The 23,451-nt window shown below is 36.0% G+C and overlaps 1 protein-coding gene across 1 annotated transcript in view; it reads left to right on the top strand.

Annotated features, from left to right (window-relative positions):
• hpse2 (heparanase 2) overlaps positions 1–15,328 on the top strand; it is a 55,431-nt gene extending 40,103 nt beyond the window's left edge. Inside the window, exons 10-12 of the mRNA XM_017463158.3 lie at positions 5,301–5,446; positions 8,226–8,372; positions 13,390–15,328. Coding sequence (XP_017318647.1) covers positions 5,301–5,446; positions 8,226–8,372; positions 13,390–13,552 — 456 coding nt within the window. The 3' untranslated portion in view covers positions 13,553–15,328. The remainder of the gene's footprint in view (positions 1–5,300; positions 5,447–8,225; positions 8,373–13,389) is intronic.
• The last annotated feature ends 8,123 nt before the right edge of the window (positions 15,329–23,451 follow it).

Raw genomic sequence — 23,451 nt, 5'->3', positions numbered from 1 at the left:
AAGACAAAGAATAAATGAATGGAAAACACAAATTTTGTTCTAGATGCAAAAATATTATATGTTAAATGTCTATTTTAAAAAAAAATGTCTCAGTCTGGATTGGTTTTTGAAGCACAATTTATCACCCTCTCCCCAGGAACAACAAGTTATCCTAATCCAGTCCATCAATATATGATCATCCTTCAAAATCATACACAAGTTCCTTTATACATCCAACATAAATTTGTTCCTCAGACTCGACTTACATCAAATCATCTTCAGTTTTCTTCTTTGGAAAGTCATTTTTCCTTCTCTTGGTTCAATATCTCCGGTCATTGCTGGGAAGAGCCACCTCCTGCTGCGATCACAATGCTTTAAACATAGCTGGGTGTCTGTGGTGACTGCCAGACTTCCCACTGTGAGAATGCACAACAGGCCCAACCTGTCGGCCAGTAGAGAAATTTATGTCCAGACGCACTCTCTTTAATCATTTAGTCAGTCCTGCAGTGCTAGCCCAGGATATCTCCCTCCCCATCCTTCTCCATCCAACCCCCAAAATTCTGACCTCCTCTTCCAAGTCCCTTAGCCAACCGTTTTGCATTTTGCCTTTCTACTGTCTTAAGTTTCTCATTTTCTCTGTATTCTTTTAGCTATAAAATGATGCAAAGTATGTGAGGTACCTGTTGTCACAATTTGTCATCAGTGACACTTATTAATACTAAGATATATCTTAGTGGTGTAATAGGCTAGATTGTTCAGGATTTAGCCATGTGTCATTTCATCTGGAAATGTAATTACTAACTTTTCACATAAATTCAACTGTGTGAATTGTTGGGAATTTGGGTAATGCTTTAAATTAAGATTCCCTTATCTGACATTATTAATGCATTAGTTAACCGAACAAACTATGAATATAACCATTAATGTATCGTAAGTAACATTAACAAAGTGGCTAACATTTGTATTAATTAATGATGATTAAAAAAATAATAAATCAGGTAAACCCAAAAATCAACATATGTATTTACTGATGCATTAACCTTCAAATTTGCTCAACAATTGCCAATATGAACAAATGCCTTAATTAACAAATTTTCATTTACTGGCAAATGGATAAATAACAAGTTCCAGTACTTATACCTAAAGACCATAGTTTAATTAGTCATCAACATTTAGTTAAATACTATAATTAAAATTTTGAGTCCACATTTATGTGAACTAAATTTTAGTCATGGATTGAATAAATATTAGTCAATGCAGGTGTATTTAATTAGCATTAAAACAAAATATAACACCAATTAATATATGTGTTATATCGTAACTTTATAACATTTCTAACTTTACAACCTTACTAAAGTTTTAATGCTAAAGTTAATCATTTGTTAATTTTAATGTTAAGGGAGCATTGCTGTCTCATTGCTCCAGGGTCCCTGGTTTGATCCTGAACTCGGGTTACTGTCTGTATGGAGGTTCACATGTTCTCCTGGTGTTTGTATGGGATTCCTCTAGGTTCTCCAGTTTGCTTCCACGGTCTAAAACATGCAGGTAGGCAGACTGGCTGCACTAAATAGTCCTTAAGTTTGAATGTGTGTGCATGGTGCCCTGCGATGGACCAACATCCCATCTGCGTGAATTCTCCCACCTTGCAACTATTGTTACCAGGATAGGTTCTGGATCCACTGCAACCCTGGTCAGGATGAAGCAATTACTGAAGATGAATGAATGAATGAAATAATGAATGAATGAAGGAATGAATGAGTCTGTAAATGTAGTTTACTGTATACAAGATGGAAACTTGCACTGCATGTATAGCACTGCATTTATCCACTGTATATTACAGCAGTAGTATTGTCCAGAATTTTAAAGCTGTACCTATGTCTGTATATATATATATGAGTACACCCCTAAGTGAAAATGTCCAAATTGGGGCCAAAGTGTCAATATTTTGTGTGGCCACCATTATTTTCCAGCACTGCCTTAACCCTCTTGGGCATGGAGTTCACCAGAGCTTCACAGGTTGCCACTGGAGTCCTCTTCCACTCCTCCATGATGACATAATGGAGCTAGTGGATGTTAGAGACCTTGTGCTTCTCCACCTTCCGTTTGAGGATGCCCCACAGATGCTCAATAGGGTTTAGTCCATCACCTTTACCCTCAGCTTCTTTAGCAAGACAGTGGTCATCTTGGAGTTGTGTTTGGGGTCGTTATCATGCTGGAATACTGCCCTGAGGCCCAGTCTCCGAAGGGTGGAGGTCATGCTCTCCTTCAGTATGTCATAGTACATGCTGACATTCATGGTTCCCTCAATGAACTGTAGCTCCCCAGTGCCGGCAGCACTCATGCAGGCCCAGACCATGACACTCCCACCACCATGCTTGACTGTAGGCAAGACACACTTGTCTTTGTATTCCTCACCTGGTTGCCGCCACACACGCTTGACACCATCTGAACCAAATAAGTTTATCTTAGTCTCATCAGACTACAGGACATTGTTCTAGTAATCCATGTCCTTAGTCTGCTTGTCTTCAGCAAACTGTTTGCGGGCTTTCTTGTGTATCATCTTTAGAAGAGGCTTCCTTCTGGGACGACAGCCATGCAGACCAATTTGATGCAGTGTGCGGCATATGGTCTGAGCACTGACAGGCTGATCCCCCACCCCTTCAACCTCTGCAGCAATGCTGGCAGCACTCATACGTCTATTTCCCAAAGACAACCTTTGTATATGATGCTGAGCACGTGCACTCAACTTCTTTGGTCGACGATGGAGAGTCCTGTTCTGAGTGGAACCTGTCCTGTTAAACCGCTGTATGGTCTTGGTCACCGTGCTGCAGCTCAATGTCATTGTCTTGGCAATCTTCTTATAGCCTAGGCCATCTTTATATAGAGCAACAATTCTTTTTTTTTCAGATCCTCAGAGAGTTCTTTGCCATGAAGTGCCATGTTGAACTTCCAGTGACTAGTTTGAGGGAGTGTGAGAGCGATGACACCAAATTTAACACACCGGCTCCCCATTCACACCTGAGACCTTGTAACACTAACAAGTCACATGACACCGGGGAGGGAAAATGGCTAATTGGGCCCAGTTTGGACATTTTCACTTAAGGGTGTACTCAATTTTGTTGCCAGCGGTTTAGACATTAATGGCTGTGTGTTGAGTTATTTTGAGGGGACAGCGAATTTACACTGTTGCACATGCTGTACACTCACTACTTTACATTGTAGCAAAGTGTCATTTCTTCAGTGTTGTCACATGAAAAGATACAATCAAATATTTACAAAAATGTGAGGGGTGTACTCACTTTTGTGAGATACTGTATATATTTATGTCCCCACTAAAGGAACATAAATGCTATAATTTTTATTTTAATGCATATAAAACTTTATGTCAGACATTTTGACAGATGAGAAATCCAGTTACTGCACATAAATACACAACAGAGCTGTCTGTGGGAAAGGCTGGCTTGCTGTGGGCATTCCTGAGGTTTATTAGTACCATAGTGCTGGGAATCGCTGTCCAACACACCTTCCACTCTACTGATGCCCACTGGCAGACATGTGCAGCCATATGGTACTCCACCTTTCCAAGAATCATAACATATAAATGTTCAGTCATTGCTTTCTTTTAGGGTGAATCCAGAGCCAATCCCATTGTGAGAGGCAGGAATACACCCTGGATGGGATGTCGATACATCGCAGGGCAGGACGTACACACACATGCACACAGTCATTCATACCTAGGAATGTTTAGAGTAGTCAATTCACCTACCACGCTGTTTTTGAAAGATGAGAGGAAAGCAGAGAACCTGTAGGAAACTCATGGGGAGAGTATGTACAGAAACTCTGCATAGACAGCTCAGTATTGCCCCAGGGACCCTGGAGCTGTGAGGCATCAACAATACCCGCTGCACCACATACAGTATATATATATTTATTTATTTATTTATTGTGAGTAGTATATACTGCATGTGGAGTACAGAGAGACTGTCCTACTGCTGAGACTAACATTTGCCCTGCTAGCCATAGCAGATCCTATACAGTACTTGCTGCCGGAGCAAATTAAGTTAATGTTTCCCTGAAAAAGGAGCCTTTAAATGATCCCATATGCAGGATTGCATGGGAACTTCCTGAGTCACATATTCTGCTCTGAATTCTTTCAATTAGGTGTTGAAATTGAAAAGTAATGAGATTTTTTTTAAGGACAGTTGTTAGACAGTTACTGGCCATGATGGTTCAATTTACACCATTCTTAGCCTATTTGTATATATTTTGAATGATTTGCCAATGCTCAGTGTGTTCAACTCTTAAATGCAAAACGCTTTTATAGGAGTATATCATGTGTGGCTATGGTGTTAAAAAGAAGCACATGAAAGTCCTGCTATTCAAACTCTTGTGAAAGTGATTACAGTGGATCTCTTTTAGCATCCATGGTACACAAGGACAATATGTGAATTTTATATTTGTTCTTGGTTAGAAATGAGATTAATTTGACTGATTAAGCAGGATTTTGATGTTGGTATCAACTTTTAGACCTAATTAGATGAATTATAACATCACTCACTAACAAAGTGCTAACTTCCTTTAACAGCTAGTACATTGTACAATATTAGATTTGTGAAGAACATGTTCTTTGATCTTTTGTTTACAGTGTTATATATTCACAGGAAAGTACAAACGTGCATTTAGTTGTCCTCATTGACATGATATGACATGAATAGAAAAGGTTCATCATATTGCCTTGAATCCATTCAAGCATTTTGCTGTAGTCAAAAGAGAAATGCTTCTCTTCTTTGTTGTTCCATGCTTATAAAAGGAAAAGCTTCCAAACAGTATCTGTAGTGAGATTTCTCCAATTGGCCGTCCAAGAAAATGTCTCTTTCAATAAAAGGCTGGGGCATGGGTGGGCTTGTTTAACCACAGGATAAAAGAGCACACATCTCGTTCAGTCCCTCCAGCAGAGGAGGCTAATATGAGAAAGGCACACTACAGCTGTGACTCTCTATTTGTTTTTCACACTTTTCATCTCTAATTTCCGGCAAATATGTCAATCTTGCAACACTAATTTTGTTTCCGATTTGAAATACACTGGGATGAATAGCTTGCCACCTGCAGCCAAATAACACCGTATCTGCTCTTTGTATTTGAACCAGAATCATCCTGCATATGAATCACTTTTCTTCTTAAATGTTGACCTTCACTATACTCCTAGTAGAGCACCATATATTTACCTAATATGTGTGTTGATGTGCTGGTTCCAGTACAAATAAGTCAATAGGTCATTTTTTTGTAACATATAGTATATGTGTATGTTGTTGTTGTTGTAGGATTACTGGCTGTCTCTGCTCTTTAAGCGTTTGGTGGGTCCCAGGGTGCTGGCAGTGCAAGTTGCTGGGCTCCAAAGGAAGCCGCGTCCAGGGAAGGTGATCCGAGACAAGTTACGCATCTACGCACACTGTACAAGCTTTACCAAGTAGGTTTACTAGTATGACCCTTAGAAGTGCTTACAGAATTTATTAAAAATTATTTCACATTTTTAACACTTTATGCCTCGTTTTTATACTGAAACAGTTTTAGCGGTCAATCCTTAACTATTCCCTCCATCATATTTCAGTGTGTGAGTGATGTGTGCTTGTTTCCACCATACACCAAATATTCAGTTATTTGAGAACACAGCCCATGGTTAATACTCTACTTTATATCTGCTTATGTTCAAACACATAAATTACTGGCTCCAGACACCCTCTCTTTCAGAGTGACTACCCATAAAATTTAACAAGTATCAATTATCACGTATGCAGGGGCCTTTTCTACTGTCACTGGGTTGCTGAAAGGAAGTAGAAGCCTTTATCCCAGCATCCTGGTATTAGGACAATAGGCGAGTCTGTCTCTAGAACAGATAAAAAATGCCACCATCCCCTTTGATGGTTATCATTTACTCCAGGATGATGTACATAGGGATTGCTAGCTTGTCAGCAGTAGTGTAGGCTTACTGACCACAGTCCTCCTCCTGTCTCAGCTCAGTTACACGCCTCCTCCTGGCCCCTGGCCTGAGCTTCTTGTTCTCTCATCAGTATAAAATATTTATTGTGATAACCTATATGAAATGCAGTAGTGTGGTGCTTTATGGTTCTGTAATGCCCCAGTGTCAAATTTTTCTGAACATTATCATAGTCTTAGTGTGTACAGTAAAGTACAGAAAAGTGTCACTGATTAGTTGGTTAAATTGTAGGAGGCCTAAATATGCTATTTTATGGACATGAAATTGTTGGAGGAAGGCTGTATATATCAGACAGCAAGAAGAAACCTGAGGGAATAGCCTGTTTCAGACTAAAATAGTGTAAAGAAGAAAGGCGCAGGCTGCTCACAATAATACTAATAATAATCTTATTGATGCATACACATTTGTATAGTTTGGGATTTGTTGCAATTGTCTTGCAGTCTATTTGAGTAGCTAAGTGACTGAATTGAAAAAAAAAAAACATTCAGAGAAAATGCATGAAAAGCATATTTTCATTCTGATGTGACTGGATAACTCACCATGTGTGTATACAAAATCCACCAATCCACCAACCCCACTCCCCAACCTACACACACAAGCATAAATAAGTATGTGTATATGTGTACATACAGTTTATATACATGTACATGGGACAAATTATAGGACAAACCCCCACCTAAAACATCTTAGTTCGCTCACTAAGATGTTGGCCCACCCCAGCTTGCCAGAGCAGCATTGGTGTACCTTGGCACAGATTCTACAAGTCTCTGGAACTGTGTTGAAGGGATTCTTCCAAATGTTTTTCCCTACCTTGGTGTTTTGATGATAGTAGAGTAGTGGAGACTGCTCTGTAACATGCAGATCCAAAATCTTTTATACAGAAAGTGTTCAGTTGAGTTGAGATCTGGTGACTGCAAAGGCCAGCGCATATAATCTACATCATTTTTGTACTCATGAAACCATCTGTTGAGTCCTCGTGCCCTGTGGATAGGGGCATTGTCCTTAGGATATAAATGTTTCATCATAGGTTAAAAGTTTTCAGCAAAGGATAGATAGATAGATAGATAGATAGATAGATAGATAGACAGACAGACAGACGGACAGACAGACAGACCCTGTTCTTTTTTTCCATTTTGCTGACACCAGACAGAATATGGTCTGTTTTCTCTATATTTCCCTTGAACATTTTGCTGAAATTAAACATAAATATTAAATGTTTATGTCCCCTATGCAAATGCATGAAAAGTACATTGTTTCAAAGTTTTGGACAGTGTTTATCACCGTTCAATCTGTTTGTCTGCTCTAATACAGTGTGTTGGAAAATCTCTGGATAAGTTACCAAAGTCTAGTAAAACTGAGACACCACATCCATATGAAATGTGCATTGTTTTACTTTTTTTTTTTTTTGGCATTTTTCAAGTTTACTTTAGTTCCACCAGCTCTATTCACTGTATGCCAAGGTGTAAAGGCACACATGGATGGGAGGCCAGGCTGGTTGCACGCAGAGAGATTACTAACAGGCTTGTCTGACAAAAGCCAAGCTCTGACCTGTTCACTTGCTCCTTTACAACATATGTTATTCACTACCGCAATGTTGTTCCCGCCTTTACATTAGAGCCCTTATTTAACCTTATGTTTGTTTTTTCATTTTCCCAGATAGTTATCTTTGTCTAATATCCCCAAAGGCTTAGTCTTCAGTAGTTTTAAGCCAGTAACCCAAGTGCAGTTCTTGTTGAATAGATGAATAAGTTGGATGTTGAATACTTACTGCAACAAGCACTATTTTATACAGCAATGCTGTTAACTCTCCAGTCTGATTTTATATGGGTTTATATACTTAACTATGATAGAAAACAGCATCCTCTTTTCTTGCCCTTGTAAGGGTCTCTTCTACCTATGTATAAACACTTTTGATGTGGTTGTATACTCAAAATTAAAGACAGGTTTAAGGTCTGAATAAAGCAGAGCAGATTATATCTGCATTATGCAGTTCTTCAAACAGCTTTGTCTTTCTGGCTGCATCAGAGTTTTCTACATGTTAAAGTCGAAAGTACAGTCAAATATTGACAAAAATTATTATAGTAGATTGTATGAGAAGAACAGTTGTGTACGAATTATATGTTGGCCCATTAAAATAAGGTAAATGTTTAGAGGCTTTGTTTTGGCTTTGTTATGGGGAGAAGTAATTGTTTAAAGACACTGCATGTTTCTTTCATCACTTAGTCTACTTCTGTGTTGTCTTCCTCTGCAGTCACAATTATGTCAGAGGCTCCATAACAATCTATATTATCAACTTGCATCGGTCGAGAAAGAAAATAAAGCTGGCTGGGACATTACGAAATAAAACAGTTCATCAATACCTGTTACAACCCTTTGGAGCTGATGGTCTTCACTCAAAGTAAGTGCATTAACATTTACTTGCATACCAGTAAAACTCATGGAAATCCCATGCATGCATTTATGAGCACAGTTGACTATGTGATGTGTGGTTTTAAATGTATTATACTGAATGTCAATCTTGTTAGGAGAAACTGTAGAAAATGGATTAAGCTTGAAAATTCTGTTTATTAGCTTGTCGTCAGATAATCTTGGGTTATGAGTTCATTCACATATAAATAACCATGACTGGGACGACCTAGGGAGATCACAAGATCCCCTGTTTATTCACCAAACAGTTTAGCTTAGTTGTGATATTGTTTATCTCTCGCTCTGTGGTCAGTAAGGATATCCTAGAAACACAGAGCTGAGCTAATTGTTTTCTGGCAAAATATTGCATTTCTGCACCAATGGCTGATCCCCTTTCACCACCATTGCCCTAACACACTAAATAGCAAGGAAAAAGAGGAAGAGATGGACCTGGGTTACAACAACACAGATATAGTCTGTCCAAATATGGATTATGAGGATGTTTCTGCGTTCATAACAAACATTTAATTAAGATCACTTGCTAATCTCGAATAATAAAATGAAAGGGGAAAAGAGGGGATCGTATCTTATTATACCATTATTTTTTTCATTTTCAACAGCAAATATATTTAGATGTAAGTAGGGTCTAATGTTGATTTTGTTAGAGTTCTTTTATGCAACATTTATTTATAATAATATGTTTAATAATATTACTAACATACTGCAGGGATATGTGTACTGTTGGTTGATATAATGCTATTAAAATGGAAATTACAAATTACAAATTTTACTTTTGAGCTTAGTGGAAAATAAATTAATATATATTTTGTCAAATCTAATTATGGTTCTTACTCTGTGAGGCATTATGTTTGATTATATTTGATTGTGTTTATATCATATACCCATTATATATTTAGTTGTGTCCCATATAGTGTAATATATCTAGTATTAACTCAATGCTTACAGAAACTGAATGGAGTGAATATGGTTGCTCTCATTTATTATGAACGGCAGTGGGCCTGACAGATGGAAACTCTACATCAATTTCTGTAGATTTACCAAGGGGAACAAAATGAAAGTGGAAAAAAAAAGATAAATTGCATTTGAAACATGCTTTCACTTACTATGCTGTAAATGTCCAGGAAATACTGAAAATGATTTCTAGGACTACCTTGAAGCCAAGAAAAAAACATTGCCATCAAAATTGACCATAAAATTGGATTAGTGTAATAACCTTGTCTTGGCTTATTGAAACTGAAAACAAACTGACGATGCAGTGATAAGTTACTTCCTTTGGTACAGTACAGTCCCTGGTAATAGTTTAATGAGTGATTAAATGGTTCAGTTTTCTCAGTTTCATGTGGGATGCAGGGATCCAGGAAGTCACCCCTACCTAAGGCCTGTTTTGGGAATATAAGTGAAATTCCTGTAGTATAGAAATCTATTTTGTAGTGATAATTGCGCTGAAATTTTTTAAAAGTGATTTCAGATCAAATAATCAAAATTGGAGAATGCAGCCATACCAGATGTTGAGGAAATAATCTGAACATGACATTTTGGTTGCATTTTTGGCTCATGGCTTTTCCACATTTAAAACACAAAGTTAAATTAAACAGAATATTCTGTAGCATTGCAAATGCCCACTACTAATTATATCTAACGTTGTAATCCATCACAGAGTTCATTATGAAAACATAACAATAATTACGTCTACTGAAACATTAGTTGCCATGTTGAATAGCTATACTCAATTTACCATAAGAATGTTTAGCTAATTTGTTCTGTTTTTAGAGCTGAATGGCAATTTCTTTTCATTTCTCACAATGTCTCACATGCTATATACCATTATTGGACTGTGTCAGTACTTTCAGTCTTCACAAATCTTTCAGAGCAAATGCTGTAAATGTTTATATCTAGATTCAAAGTGAGAGTTTGAAACCTGTAGTCATAATACTAATTAACACAGTTGTAATGCAACACATGGTTCTCTGTAGTAAGTAACAGCAAAATATATGGGGGTATTTATCTCTTTTGCAATCCTCCATGGTCCATATGGGCTGAATCAGTACCTCCCAATCCAAATTGAGTGAGCAACATATACAGGGAGGCTATAAAGTTACTCATGACACATTCCAATGCTACAGTCCTCTGTAAAGCATACAGCCAACTGTTCATTTTGTGGGATTACACTTGACCACTCTCAGTTATTTAGTCATTTAGACTTCACGGATGTTCTCTTTTGGTTAACAGAGCTGCTGATTTATGTAATGTACTCAGTGGAAAATGTTCCTCACAAATATGATGAATCATTAACTTTTCAATCGAGCATCTACTTTTGTTAAAATTGCTGCCTGCAACAGGTGTACTTTGGGATGAATAAGAATATTTGAGGTTATATAACAGAAAGTTAGTATGTCATAAAGTTAGTAAGATAGTATGTCATAAAGTTTGTATTGTATGTTAGCTGTAATGTAGCTAGTGACATACAGTGTTAACTAAGTTATTGTAGTTAAGTAGGGTTTTCTGTAGCATACTAAATAAACATGCTTGAGAGCCATGAATTTAACCACTGATTTTGCAGGACATTTCAAAATTATTGGCACCTCTGGCAATAATATAATCAGCAAATAATGCTGATTAAATAATACTAAAGTGTGTGTTTATTATGTTTATTATGTGATGGAAATCTATTATTTCAGTAAGGTACACTTTTTTGGAATAGCAAATCTCTGTCATGCCCAGATTGATTAATTAATATACTTTTTGGATATTGTGATATAATAACATCATCATGCACTTTCTAAATATCATTGTTACCATCAGATATCTGTGCTTTTACAACTCTTTTTCTACTCATTATAACAAATAGCTGATTGGACATTAACTGTACACCCGTATCTAGTTATCAAATAAATATATTTCATATATACCATAATATCCAACCAGATTCTCAACCAATAAATAGTACAGAACTATTAATGCAAAAAAAAAATTATAGCAAGTACAATATTTTTGTCTCATATGTGTGTATGTACATATATGCGTATATATATATATATATATATATATATATATATATATATATATATATATATATATATACACACACACACACACACACACACACACACACACAGATGTACACATATGAGACAAAAATATTGTACTTGCTATAATGTTTTTTCTCTACAGGAAAGATATGCTGTATTGGTGATGTGTAGCTTATGTTATGTTAAGTTTGTTATCCATTTCCTGTTTAATAATCTCTCCATCTCTGAGTTAGGCAAATACAAAAATGCCTATGTACACTTCTCTCTTGTGGTTGTGGTATGTTATCAAAGCTGTAGAAAGAGCAGACTTTTGGCTCCATTTTGCTAAGTGCCTTGCAGAGTTTTGTCTTGTCAGGATAGTCTCTCTCACTCACATGCTTACATCTGTAGCCAGGAGCTCCTCTAGCTCAGGCATATGGAACCATTAGGACACTTACATTTAATTTATATCATATCTTAAGGAAATGCAAAAACAACCCTCTGTCTATGTCCTAAGTGATGTGCCGCATACTGTGTGCTTACATACCTATCTTTTCTGCTTTTAACATGAGAATATAAATCATCAAAAAGTCTGATTGTGAAGATCAACAAATGCTCTTTGGCACGGCTTCTGAAGCATGTTGTGTCACACTGCATCACCATACAACCTGCAGTGTATTCCAGAGAGATTCCAGGCCCACAGGCAACATGCTGGATTAAAACAATTCCAACCTCCTGATCACTTCAATCTGTGGTATTACAAGGTGGAACGAGATTTTTAAACCGATCTCTTATCTGTTAATAGCCTATCACAGCATGCTGAAAAATAGTGATGAGCATGAACTTGTTTTTCATTGTGTGAATGAATGAAATGAATAAATGCGGGAGATTATTTATTTACTTATTTATTTATTCTTTTAACAGTATGACTTTTACTCATATGTAATTTGTTTTTAAAAAAAATATAGTCTCTGTATAAAAATTAGATTATAGAAGAACTAGATCTCCTCTCGCCTCAATAACACTGCCAATTCTGTCATGTAAGAATACCACCATGTTGTGATTTCTTGTTAATTTTAGTCCAAATAATCGCCCAGGTTTTCTATGTGATTGAGGTTTGGTGATTTTGCTGTCCAGTCGAAGTATCCAGTGTTCCATCATGCTCACTGAACAAGTCATACTCATATTTGACCCTATACACCCTACACCCGTCAGACTGGAACGTGGGAATGTCTGTGTTGAGTTCTGCTTGGACACAAAGCACAAAAGGCAACCTCAGCATCTGATGGCCCAAGTTTCATTCCTCCAGATGTAGTGACATTGTGTAATAAGGTGTTGCTATTGGCAGATGCAACTGCTTTTTTTGTCTGAGGAGCTTGCACGCTTATATATTGATAGTCTAATGAACATGAAGATGCTCTATACGATTTATTTATGTAGATATTGTCTGATTTTATTGATTTTGATTTTAATAACCTTGTAGTTTTTGGCTACAAAAAAGCAGTGGGTTTCGGTTTAAATGCAAAGAAATTTGACGTTACTTTGCTTTTCAGATTGTAATAATTACCTAAGGCAGAATAAGAAATACAACCAGAATTAACACAAAGATAGGGTTATCAGCATTATAAATCAATTATTTGTAATGTATGGCTTTTCGTTTGTAGGTCGCATTGTATAACTGTGGCGCCATCAAGTGGAGGAACACAAAAGTTATATTATAATTATTTTTTAAACCTGATCACAGGGTTAGGGTTAGGGTTAGCAGCACTGACAGCACAGTTTTCTAGATTGGGTTATTTGCTCCACTGATTGTCTTGCTGTATTGATTGTATTGTTAGTAATATTTTCTGGTTCACTATTGCCATTATTTATTAGTCAGTCATAATTTAATATCTATTTATTTATTAGTAAGTCATGAGTCTTTATTCTTACCATGGGTCATGCTGTGATTTTGACCCACACTCTCTCTGTGCTCTACAGGTCTGTGCAGCTGAATGGAGAACATTTGTTAATGTTAGACAGTGACACTTTCCCTGAGCTGAAACCACGGACACTCAGAGCAGGACGAACAATACTCATGCCCCCGGTCTCCATCGGTTTTTACGTCATCAAGAATATCAATGCATATGCCTGTCGCAGATAATACACATTCAGATTCTTGTCCATCTGAAAAGGAACTGCCCTTCATGTAAGCAAGGGTTGCACTGAATCCCTTTCAACAAATATCCCTTCTTTTCATTCTACAAGACCAACACTGTTTCTGAAAATGCATTGATTTTTCTCCTGCATTTTTCTGCATCCATCTGTCACTTTGGTTTGTAGTGTTTCTTGTATTTTGGGGGATGTCAAGAAGAGATGTCTTAAATCAATCCAGTGCCCTGGGTTTGTTTAGTCTAGATGTCTCATTGTGTTTGGAATGCTGGTCATCCTTTAGGATAATCTAATATTAACTATTATTAACTAAAATAAAAGTTATAAAAGAAAGATATAAAATATTAGAACACTAGTTGTGATACTAGATGCTGTATGTTGTGGTAGATAACATTACCGTTCACTCCCTGCAGTAAATAAATACTTAGCCATGGGCAGATCTTTATTTTCTCTGTACAACATGCAAATCCTTGTCACCTTAAAAAGTTCAACAGTTTAGCACAGAGTAATATTATTTTTATTTCAAATTGGTAACTGGACATAGAACCTAAACTACAAATGTGACAAAAGAAAGTATATTTAATGTCTGTTTAGCTCAGGAAATGAGTAAAGATATCCTCTTATTTTATTTAGTCTGTTTATTGCTTCTCTCTCATCATACTGTACATTATTGGTTCTATACCTGTGCATGTTATCCAAACAGACACACACATTGTACACTGCCATAACACTGTAAGCCTTTATTTCATCTGATTTATCTTTATCTATCGTCTATCTCAGGCTCGATAAAAATCTATTTTCGAACTGTACTCAGCACTACCTTATAGAGTATACTGTGTAAACAAATGTACAGACAATCCTTTGTGCTGCTAGACGTTTGGTGAATATTAAGGTTGATGAGTAACAAATTATTTGTAACAGATATGAGCATAATTGTTCTGTGTACATATGTTTATCATAGATGTTTTGGTGTGTGCTGTTTCTTTACATATATTATTTATAGAAATATATATTTGTATATATTTTAACCTGTTGAGATGAAATATCAAATATTTAGTTCAATAAATTGTTATCATTTATTTCTTTATTATTATTATTATTATTATTATTATTATTATTATTATTATTATTATTGTTATTATTATTATTATTATTATTATTATTATTATTATTATTATTTTATTTGTAAAGCATATAAGAGCCCTTCACAAGTAGGGACTTATTTAGCCAAGAAATGCAACTGTCATAATGAATTCGAAGGTACATACTGTTTCTATATAATGTTTTTCAATTTCCTCTTATTCTGATTATAAGTTTTTACGAGATAAATTGTCTAATTATATTGTTCAAATTGGAGCTGAGAGACTCCTGGTTGCTGGTTTTGTAACTAGCTCATAAGAGTTAAAAAGGTGAAATGATATGAATCCATGTTTGAAAGTATTCTTTCACTCAAACATACTTGTTAATCATATGAAGTGTTTTTATTTGCTGATAACCTCCAGTCATTTCATGTTGGTATTTAAGTAAGCATCTTTAAGTACTTTGTTGATACATAGCACAAAAACAATGTTAACACAGCCTGGTTCACTACTGGGTTTGTCTTTAGGCAAGGTCAGTGCCTGAAGTTGTATAATAGCAAACTTTTTGTTTACTGATTATTGGGAGTTGTTAATATTTTATTCTTTTGCCAGAGCATTGTTTTATTCTGTGAAATGTCTATATGTGAACATTATTTGCCTAAATATATTTACAGTAATAAAATAATAATTTAAAATACTTTTGTTCCAGTTGAGCTAAACTAGAGTTTGATTTTTATTATTGAAGCAAATCAGCAGTGATTAGGCAGTGAGTTTTTAGGCAGTGTTCAGGCGGTAAGTATTTAGGCAGTGTTCAGGCGGTATGTATTTAGGCAGTGTTCAGGCGGTGAGTATTTAGGCAATGTTTAGGCAGTGAATTTTTAGGCAATGTTCAGGTGGTGAGTATTTAGGCAATGTTTAGGCAGTGAGTTTTTAGGCAGTGTTCAGGTGGTGAGTATTTAGACAGTGTTTAGGCAGTGAGTTTTTAGGCAGTGTTCAGGCAGTGAGTATTTAGGCAGTGTTTAGGCAGTGAGTATTTAGGCAGTGTTCAGGCAATGAGTTTTTAGGCAGTGTTCAGGTGGTGAGTATTTAGGCAGTGTTCAGGTGGTGAGTATTTAGGCAGTGTTTAGGCAGTGTTTAGGCAGTGTTTAGGCAGTCAGTTTTTAGGCAGTGTTTTAGGCAGGGTTTAGGCAGTGTTCAGGTGGTGAGTATTTAAGCAGTGTTTAGGCAGTCAGTTTTTAGGCAGTGTTTAGGCAGTGTTCAGGCAGTGAGTTTTTAGACAGTGTTCAGGTGGTGAGTTTTTAGGCAGTGTTTTTAGGCAGTTTTTTGGCAGTGTTTAGGCAGTGTTTAGGCAGTCCATTTTTAGGCAGTGTTTAGGCAGTCAGTTTTTAGGCAGTGTTCATGTAGTGAGTATTTAGGCAGTGTTTAAGCAGTGAGTTTTTAGGCAGTGTTCAGGTGGTGAGTATTTAGGCAATGTTCAGGCAGTGAGTTTTTAGGCAGTGTTCAGGTGGTGAGTATTTAGGCAGTGTTCAGGCAATGGGTTTTTAGGCAGTGTTCAGGCAGTGAGTTTTTAGGCAGTGTTCAGGTGGTGAGTATTTAGGCATTGTTAAGGCAGTCAGTTTTTAGGCAGTGTTTAGGCAGTGTTCAGGCAGTGAGTATTTAGGCAGTGTTTAAGCATTGAGTTTTTAGGCAGTGTTCAGGTGGTGAGTATTTAGGCAATGTTCAGGCAGGGAGTTTTTAGGCAGTGTTCAGGTGGTGAGTATTTAGGCAGTGTTTAGGCAGTGTTTAGGCAGTGTTCAGGCAGTGAGTTTTTAGGCAGTGTTCAGGTGGTGAGTTTTTAGGCAATGTTTTTAGGCAGTGTTTTGGCAGTATTTAGGCAGTGTTTAGGCAGTCAGTTTTTAGGCAGTGTTTAGGTAGTGTTTAGGCAGTGTTTAGGCAGTGAGTTTTTAGACAGTGTTCAGGTGGTGAATTTTTAGGCAGTGTTTTTAGGCAGAGTTTTGGCAGTGTTTAGGCAGTCAATTTTTAGGCAGTGTTTAGGCAGTCAGTTTTTTGACAGTGTTTTTAGGCAGTGAGTTTTTAGGCAGTGTTTAGGCAGTGTTTGTAGGCAGTGTTTACATTCTGAACCATTGTGTTTCCTGTGTGTTCTATCAAAACTGTTTGATACAAAGCAGTTTTCTGGACAAAAAAAAGGTGTTCAGGTGGTGAGTATTTAGGCAGTGTTTAGGCAGTGTTTAGGCAGTGTTTAGGCAGTGAGTTTTTAGGCAGTGTTCAGGTGGTGAGTTTTTAGGCAATGTTTTTAGGCAGTGTTTTGGCAGTATTTAGGCAGTGTTTAGGCAGTCAGTTTTTAGGCAGTGTTTTTAGGCAGTGTTTAGGTAGTGTTTAGGCAGTGTTTAGGCAGTGAGTTTTTAGACAGTGTTCAGGTGGTGAATTTTTAGACAGTGTTTTTAGGCAGAGTTTTGGCAGTGTTTAGGCAGTCAATTTTTAGGCAGTGTTTAGGCAGTCAGTTTTTTGACAGTGTTTTTAGGCAGTGAGTTTTTAGGCAGTGTTTAGGCAGTGTTTGTAGGCAGTGTTTACACTCTGAACCATTGTGTTTCCTGTGTGTTCTATCAAAACCTTTTGATACAAAGCAGTTTTCTGGACAAAATAATTATTTATAATTGTATTCAATTACAAATCATTACATAATAATTTTATTTAAATTTAAGCAAAAATGTGTTCACCCAAATAAGACTGCAGGTCCTTTATCCTATTTTTTTTATCTACTAGAAATACATGCAGTTTTATTATACACTGTAAATTCCCACTAATTTTTTTTTACCAACTATTAAACTGTATATATGATATACTTATCATATAGGCTCAGTGGGAGGAAAAAAAATCTAAGGCTGGCATGGTGGATCAGTGGATAGTATTGCAGCCTCACAGCTCTAGCATCTGTGGTTTGATCCCTAGCTCAGGTTTCTGTCTGTGTGGAGTTTTGTGTGTTCTACCCATATCTGTGTGTGTTTCTTCCATGTTCTTTGGTTTCCTCCCACTTCCTGTGTGTGTGTGTATGTATGTGTGTGTGTGTGTGTGTGTGTGTGTGTGTGTGTGTGTGTGTGTTTGTGTGTATGTTTGCATGGTACCCTGCGATGGACTGGCATCCCATCCATGTCACCATGCATCCAGCATTTTCTGGATTGGCTTCAGTTCCACTACTGACGATGAATGAATGAATGAATGAATGAATGAATGAAAGAATAATATATACATGCATTTTTTTCACTCAAGGTGGAAACTCCAGTGTAAGAAAATTCTAAACAGGCAAACTGGAAAATGAAAATATATGTTCTGTGGCTAGGTTGTGAGTTAACAGAGTGCAGTGTTGTATAAATGCAATGTATACAAGTATTAGAAGATCTAGAAGATTTAAAAATTTATACCTGGGCCCAAACACAAAAAAAAACAGAAATTAATTAAGACAGGAAAAGGGAATGGAAAACCAAAGGCATACGTAGAGTTTAAGGTCAGGTTGAACTAAGGAGGCTTCAAAGAGCACCGGGCTTGTTCAGGCCTCACACTGGACAGATCCCAAAGGCTACTTGACCTGCCAGGTCTCTCAGAACTCGTCAACAGCTGGAAGCAACTTTTTTTGTAAGATGGAAGAGCATTTTGTTGTCAGGAAATGGGTGTAAAGCAGTCAGTGATGGAAACTGTCATCCAAAAGATGACAGAAAGCTCTGTCTTTCTAAAGAGAAACACCTTTAAGTAGCAGGCAGCCTAATAAAGTTGTTTGGTGACCAAAATCAACAGTAAAAAAAAAAAAAAAAAACAGCAACAAAAAAATTCGTTCATCCATTCATTCATCTTCAATAACTACTACATACTGATTAAGGTGACAGTCATAAGATACCTGATCCTTCTAATACTACTGGCAATGGACACACACACTGATATTTTTTTTATAGAAATAAGTATTACCATTCAAACTCAACAAATTTTCTGTTAAATCTCAATTCTGTTGCATGTTCCAGCATCTTCACACTTTAGAACAAGATAAATAACCCTTTATGCAGATGGGTGAATGAGGAAAGCATTTACACGGTATTTACACAGCACAAGTATCATCGCTATCATATTGCGAAAGTCAGAATACTTCTCTATTTCACATATGGTTCATCTTAAATGAGTCAACTTGGTCCATTTCTAAACACACTCCCAGATCATTCACACTTGGGTTTGTTTGGTAAGGAGCCAAAATACTGACATTACCCAGAAATCCTTTATGAGCATATTTGATCATTCAAAGCTATTTATCCACATTTAAAACATGGGACATACTTCAAGGAAACTTGCTGAGTAAACACCAAGCTAAAAAACCATGAAAACATGCATAGTTTACAGAAAAATATTGAAGCTTCACAAGAAACTGGTGGGGGAAGGATAAAGAGCAAGAATAAGAAAGCATTTCTTTCATAGAACCATATGGCATATACAGACCAAAGCCCGTGGCAGACAAAACAAAACACCTATTCCTGCTGTTAATCTTTATGTTTGAACAAAAATAAAATAATATATTTTAATCTTCTGATGAAACAATATTGCTTTTTGTATCATATTAAGTAAGAAAACTGCAAAACTAGAAATTTGCACTATAGATTTATGCAGCCATAATTTATTTAAATGATTCAGTGATACATCTAAGAGGCCTGCGCACAATCAACATACCTTTGCGTGACTATGCTCTCTTAGCCATGCAAACTGTAACCAAATCCACTGTGAAACTGTTTATATTTTTGGATCCACTTGTAGTATGCAGACCCACTCCTCTCTAAGCTGGTGGATTTCATGTTGTTTACACTATATATACAGTAGTCAGCTTAAATAAGGCTTATAGGAATGTTGTAGTCTCAGGATTCACTAAATAGATTAGGTAATGTTCTAACGATGTTAAATTCTTACAGGTGTTAGTGAATAACACAAATGAAAGCCTCAGAGTGTTAACATTTCTTCTGAAAATATGATTTTACTTTTGATACTTATTTGGCATGTAAGGTATTCAGATAAATAATATTTTGAAACATCTTTTTAAAATAAAAATAATAATATTCTCTGTAGGTAATAATATTGTATTATTGTGTCTTTCCATTGATACAATAATTGTTGATGCTATTTTGATTTGTTTCATTCTAGATCCCTAGAACAAGAATACATTTGGCCATGGATTAAATTACATTCTGGGTTGGAAGGCAATATGCATGTATTGCTGTCTATCAATCAATCAATCAATCATTCAGTCTATCTATCTATCTATCTATCTATCTATCTGTCTGTCTGTCTGTCTATCTATCTATCCATCAATCTTAGCTGATTAATTAAGCTACAAGGTTAGTAAGATATTAGTTTGTATTAATATTATAGGTAGTAGAACTATAACATTTACTGAGTACTAAATTGTGGTACATTACCACTAGATATATTCTTGTATATTCTATAGACCACATCTTTTATTGTGGTACGTTATTAATAATTATTTTATTCACCACTTTTACATTATTTGCTTCATCAAATAAACAAATTATTGATTACTAGAGTTAATGTATTTTTAGTCTTTGACCTAGTGAATTAGCATGAGGATGTTTTAATGGTGACTACACTACTATACACTTCTGTAAATCACTCTGGATAAGAGTGTCTGTTAAATGTACATTTATTTTATAAAAATGCATAGATTTATTAAAAGTTTGTTATTTTGGTATTTCTTTACCCATGTGTTTATGTATTTGTTACTGTATGCCTATTCGTTTTTATATTTGGTTCCTGGTTGTTTATTTATTCATTCATTTATTCACTTGTGCGTTGCTATTATTTGTTAGTTTGTTTTTTCGTTTAGTAATTCATTTATTTGTTTATTTCTATATTTTCTGAAGGGCCCGTCAATCAACTATTTCACGGTGTTTCCATAGCCGATTATGTCCATATTCCCGCTGGTTGTTTTGACTGCGCCAGTAGGTCCTAGAATAATGACTGCAGGCTATAGACATAGAGATCTGTGACTGCCTCCAAACATTTTATTATTATTATTATTATTATTATTATTATTATTATTATTATTATTATTATTTCAGATTATTTACTCTTTAGTGTCAGCTCTGGCTGACAGTTTATTCCATATTACTGCAAATTCTATATTTTGCTTAAAAGAACTCATTTCATGTAGAAAACGGAAAGGGATTTCGCTGAAGATTGATAACAGGCTCCATGTTTGGGTTGCAGTAAGGCTTTGAAAATTAAACCACTGACAGATTAGGGATAACTTCATCTGCACGTTCATGCTTCACGTTGTTTAACTTAGTCTGAGCTTGTGGTTTCGGTAGGTCAGAAACTACAAAAGACAAAATTATCCGTCATTACTCTTTCAGCTATTTTTTAGATTGAAGGTTACCAAATGTTTTTACACACACCGACCACAAATGCTCCCTAAAGCTAACCGACAGTCGTTCAAAATGCTATGACAGTTGCACCAATGTGACTGGAAAACAGTTGAGCAAGCTACAATACAGCTTTACAAAGAATAAATTATATATATGTATATATATTAATTATAAACACATAAAATTGAGCATATATTTTACACGTAGGCCAGGTCAATGCGTGAATATCATTCAACACAGGAAGTAGACGGTCTTAAATCTCTGATTCACCTGTTTGATTGTTTTATTTCCTGCTGTGCCTGTATGTAAAACACATGCAGTACCTTCATAATCCCTTGGACGAAGAAAAAATGAAGACATTAATAAATAATTGGGGTAAATTCAGGTGGGGACATCAAGTTAATTCGGACAGTTTAAATGAGCAGTATTTATTTTCTGGCCTGCTAATTGAAAACTTTACTTATCACTTAGTATACATTTATAGAACAGAAATGATTTATAATCGACTATGTGACAAATTTGAGGATGGGTTCCCTTTTGAGTCTAATTCCTTTCAAGGTTTCTTCCTCATGTCGCCTCAGAGAGTTTTTCCTTGCCACCATCGCCTCTGCTTTGTTCGTTAGAGACATATTAAAATTAAAATTTTTATATCCGGACTTTCTGTAAAGCTGCTTTGTGACAATGGCCACTGTTAAAGGCGCTTTATAAATAAAACTGAACTGAATTAAAATTGAAAAAGAAAACTTGTGCTGAGCTCTTGCAGTAGCTAGAACTGACTGATAGAAGTGGCTAGACTTAATGCATGTGACATCATGTAAGTGGGTGTGGTCAGCATCAAACAGGAAGTTGACCCCAAAAACTGAGGCAAAATGACATATGCTTTGGCTATTTTTTCTATACGATTATTGAATTGTCAGGTATAAGCTATATATTTTTGATGCATTTATAGATAAAACGTCCTACTCTAACAAAATATATGCATCTTGTGGTAAGTCTTCTTCAAATGGTGGATTGTGAAACCTTCACCCCTAGATGATATATTTTCGATGCTTCTATACCTAAGACGTCCTACTGTAACAAAGTAAGCATAAAGTTAGCACAAACGAAGCACAAATTAACAACTTCATAAAATTACAAATTTATCATTTATAATTTAATCATTTTCGAGGATCACCAGACATGTAGGCCTAATTAGGCATAACATGGTTCAAGTTAAATGGGACAGGCTTAAAATACAATACGTGGATATAGGAAAAGTGAAAGGATATAAGGGATGCATGAATGGATGCATCAAACACTCCACAAATGATGCATTTATTAAATTTTATTTAAGAAGCATATTAATAAGCAGACAAATAACGCAGTATGCAGAGATTTTTACTACTGTACTCTGTTCGCTACTGCAAAAAAAAAAAATAATTATGTTAACATGTTCTTTTTTTCTGTGATGTTGAATTTTAGAAAGGACTGATTATAAACTTGTAAAATGCTGAAGATTTTCTACACCATGTTATTGTTGTTATTGCTGTAAGAAAACAATTATAGAATGCTACTTAGGCCAACATCTTAATATGCAGTCAATTTTCCTTCAGATGTACTGTATTTATACAACATTATAATATATTGATGATAGATTTGGATAAATTCTGGTACTGAAACGTTTTAAACATGTCATTGTGGATGAAAGTAAAGGTCTAAACCAATGAAAATATGTGTTCCAAATTTCCAAACATGCTGTCCCCAAATTGCAAACATGGCATGTTTTCAGTCAGTCTTTAAGAAAGGGTAAGACATGCTTATTTATATGATATAACCCTTGAGGATTTCAGAAGTTTTATTGTGAAATGTGTTGAGTATTTTGTTTTATTAACGGTAAGACAGCTTAGAAAATGTAGACTTCAAAAACGTTCCCCATATAACGGAATATGTGTGTGTGTGTGTGTGTGTGTGAGAGAGAGAGAGAGAGAGAGAGAGAGAGAGAGAGAGAGAATGTAAGCGTGAGCGCATGGCGCGTGAGCTCTAATGCCTCTGTGTAGGGTGTGTGTCATGCGCTTCTAAGCTGTGCCACATGATTTCCCGGCCTGATCAACTCCTGATATAATTCCTCCCGTAACAATCTCCTCTCTCTGTTCTCTAATGAGACTCCTGTGATGTAGTGATGTGTAGTTGGTGAATGACTCGTCTCTTTAAACCGACTCTTTTAGGTTAGCCTTGAGGCTTTTTTCCCTGTAGACAGTTGTCCTGCATATTGAGATGTAATAGCAAGGGTTCTCCCATTTAACTTTTGCATGTCCAAAAAATTCAAGCTTCTTTATAGGCCTACATTTTAACGCTGGATGCATTTTTATCATAAGATATCCTCTTAAAATATACCACATACAAATCGTGATAACGCGGTTAAT

Source organism: Ictalurus punctatus, chromosome 3 (assembly GCF_001660625.3).
Source record: "Ictalurus punctatus breed USDA103 chromosome 3, Coco_2.0, whole genome shotgun sequence".
Classification (NCBI taxonomy): Eukaryota; Metazoa; Chordata; class Actinopteri; order Siluriformes; family Ictaluridae; genus Ictalurus; species Ictalurus punctatus.
This window is presented reverse-complemented; position numbering and strand designations above follow the sequence as displayed.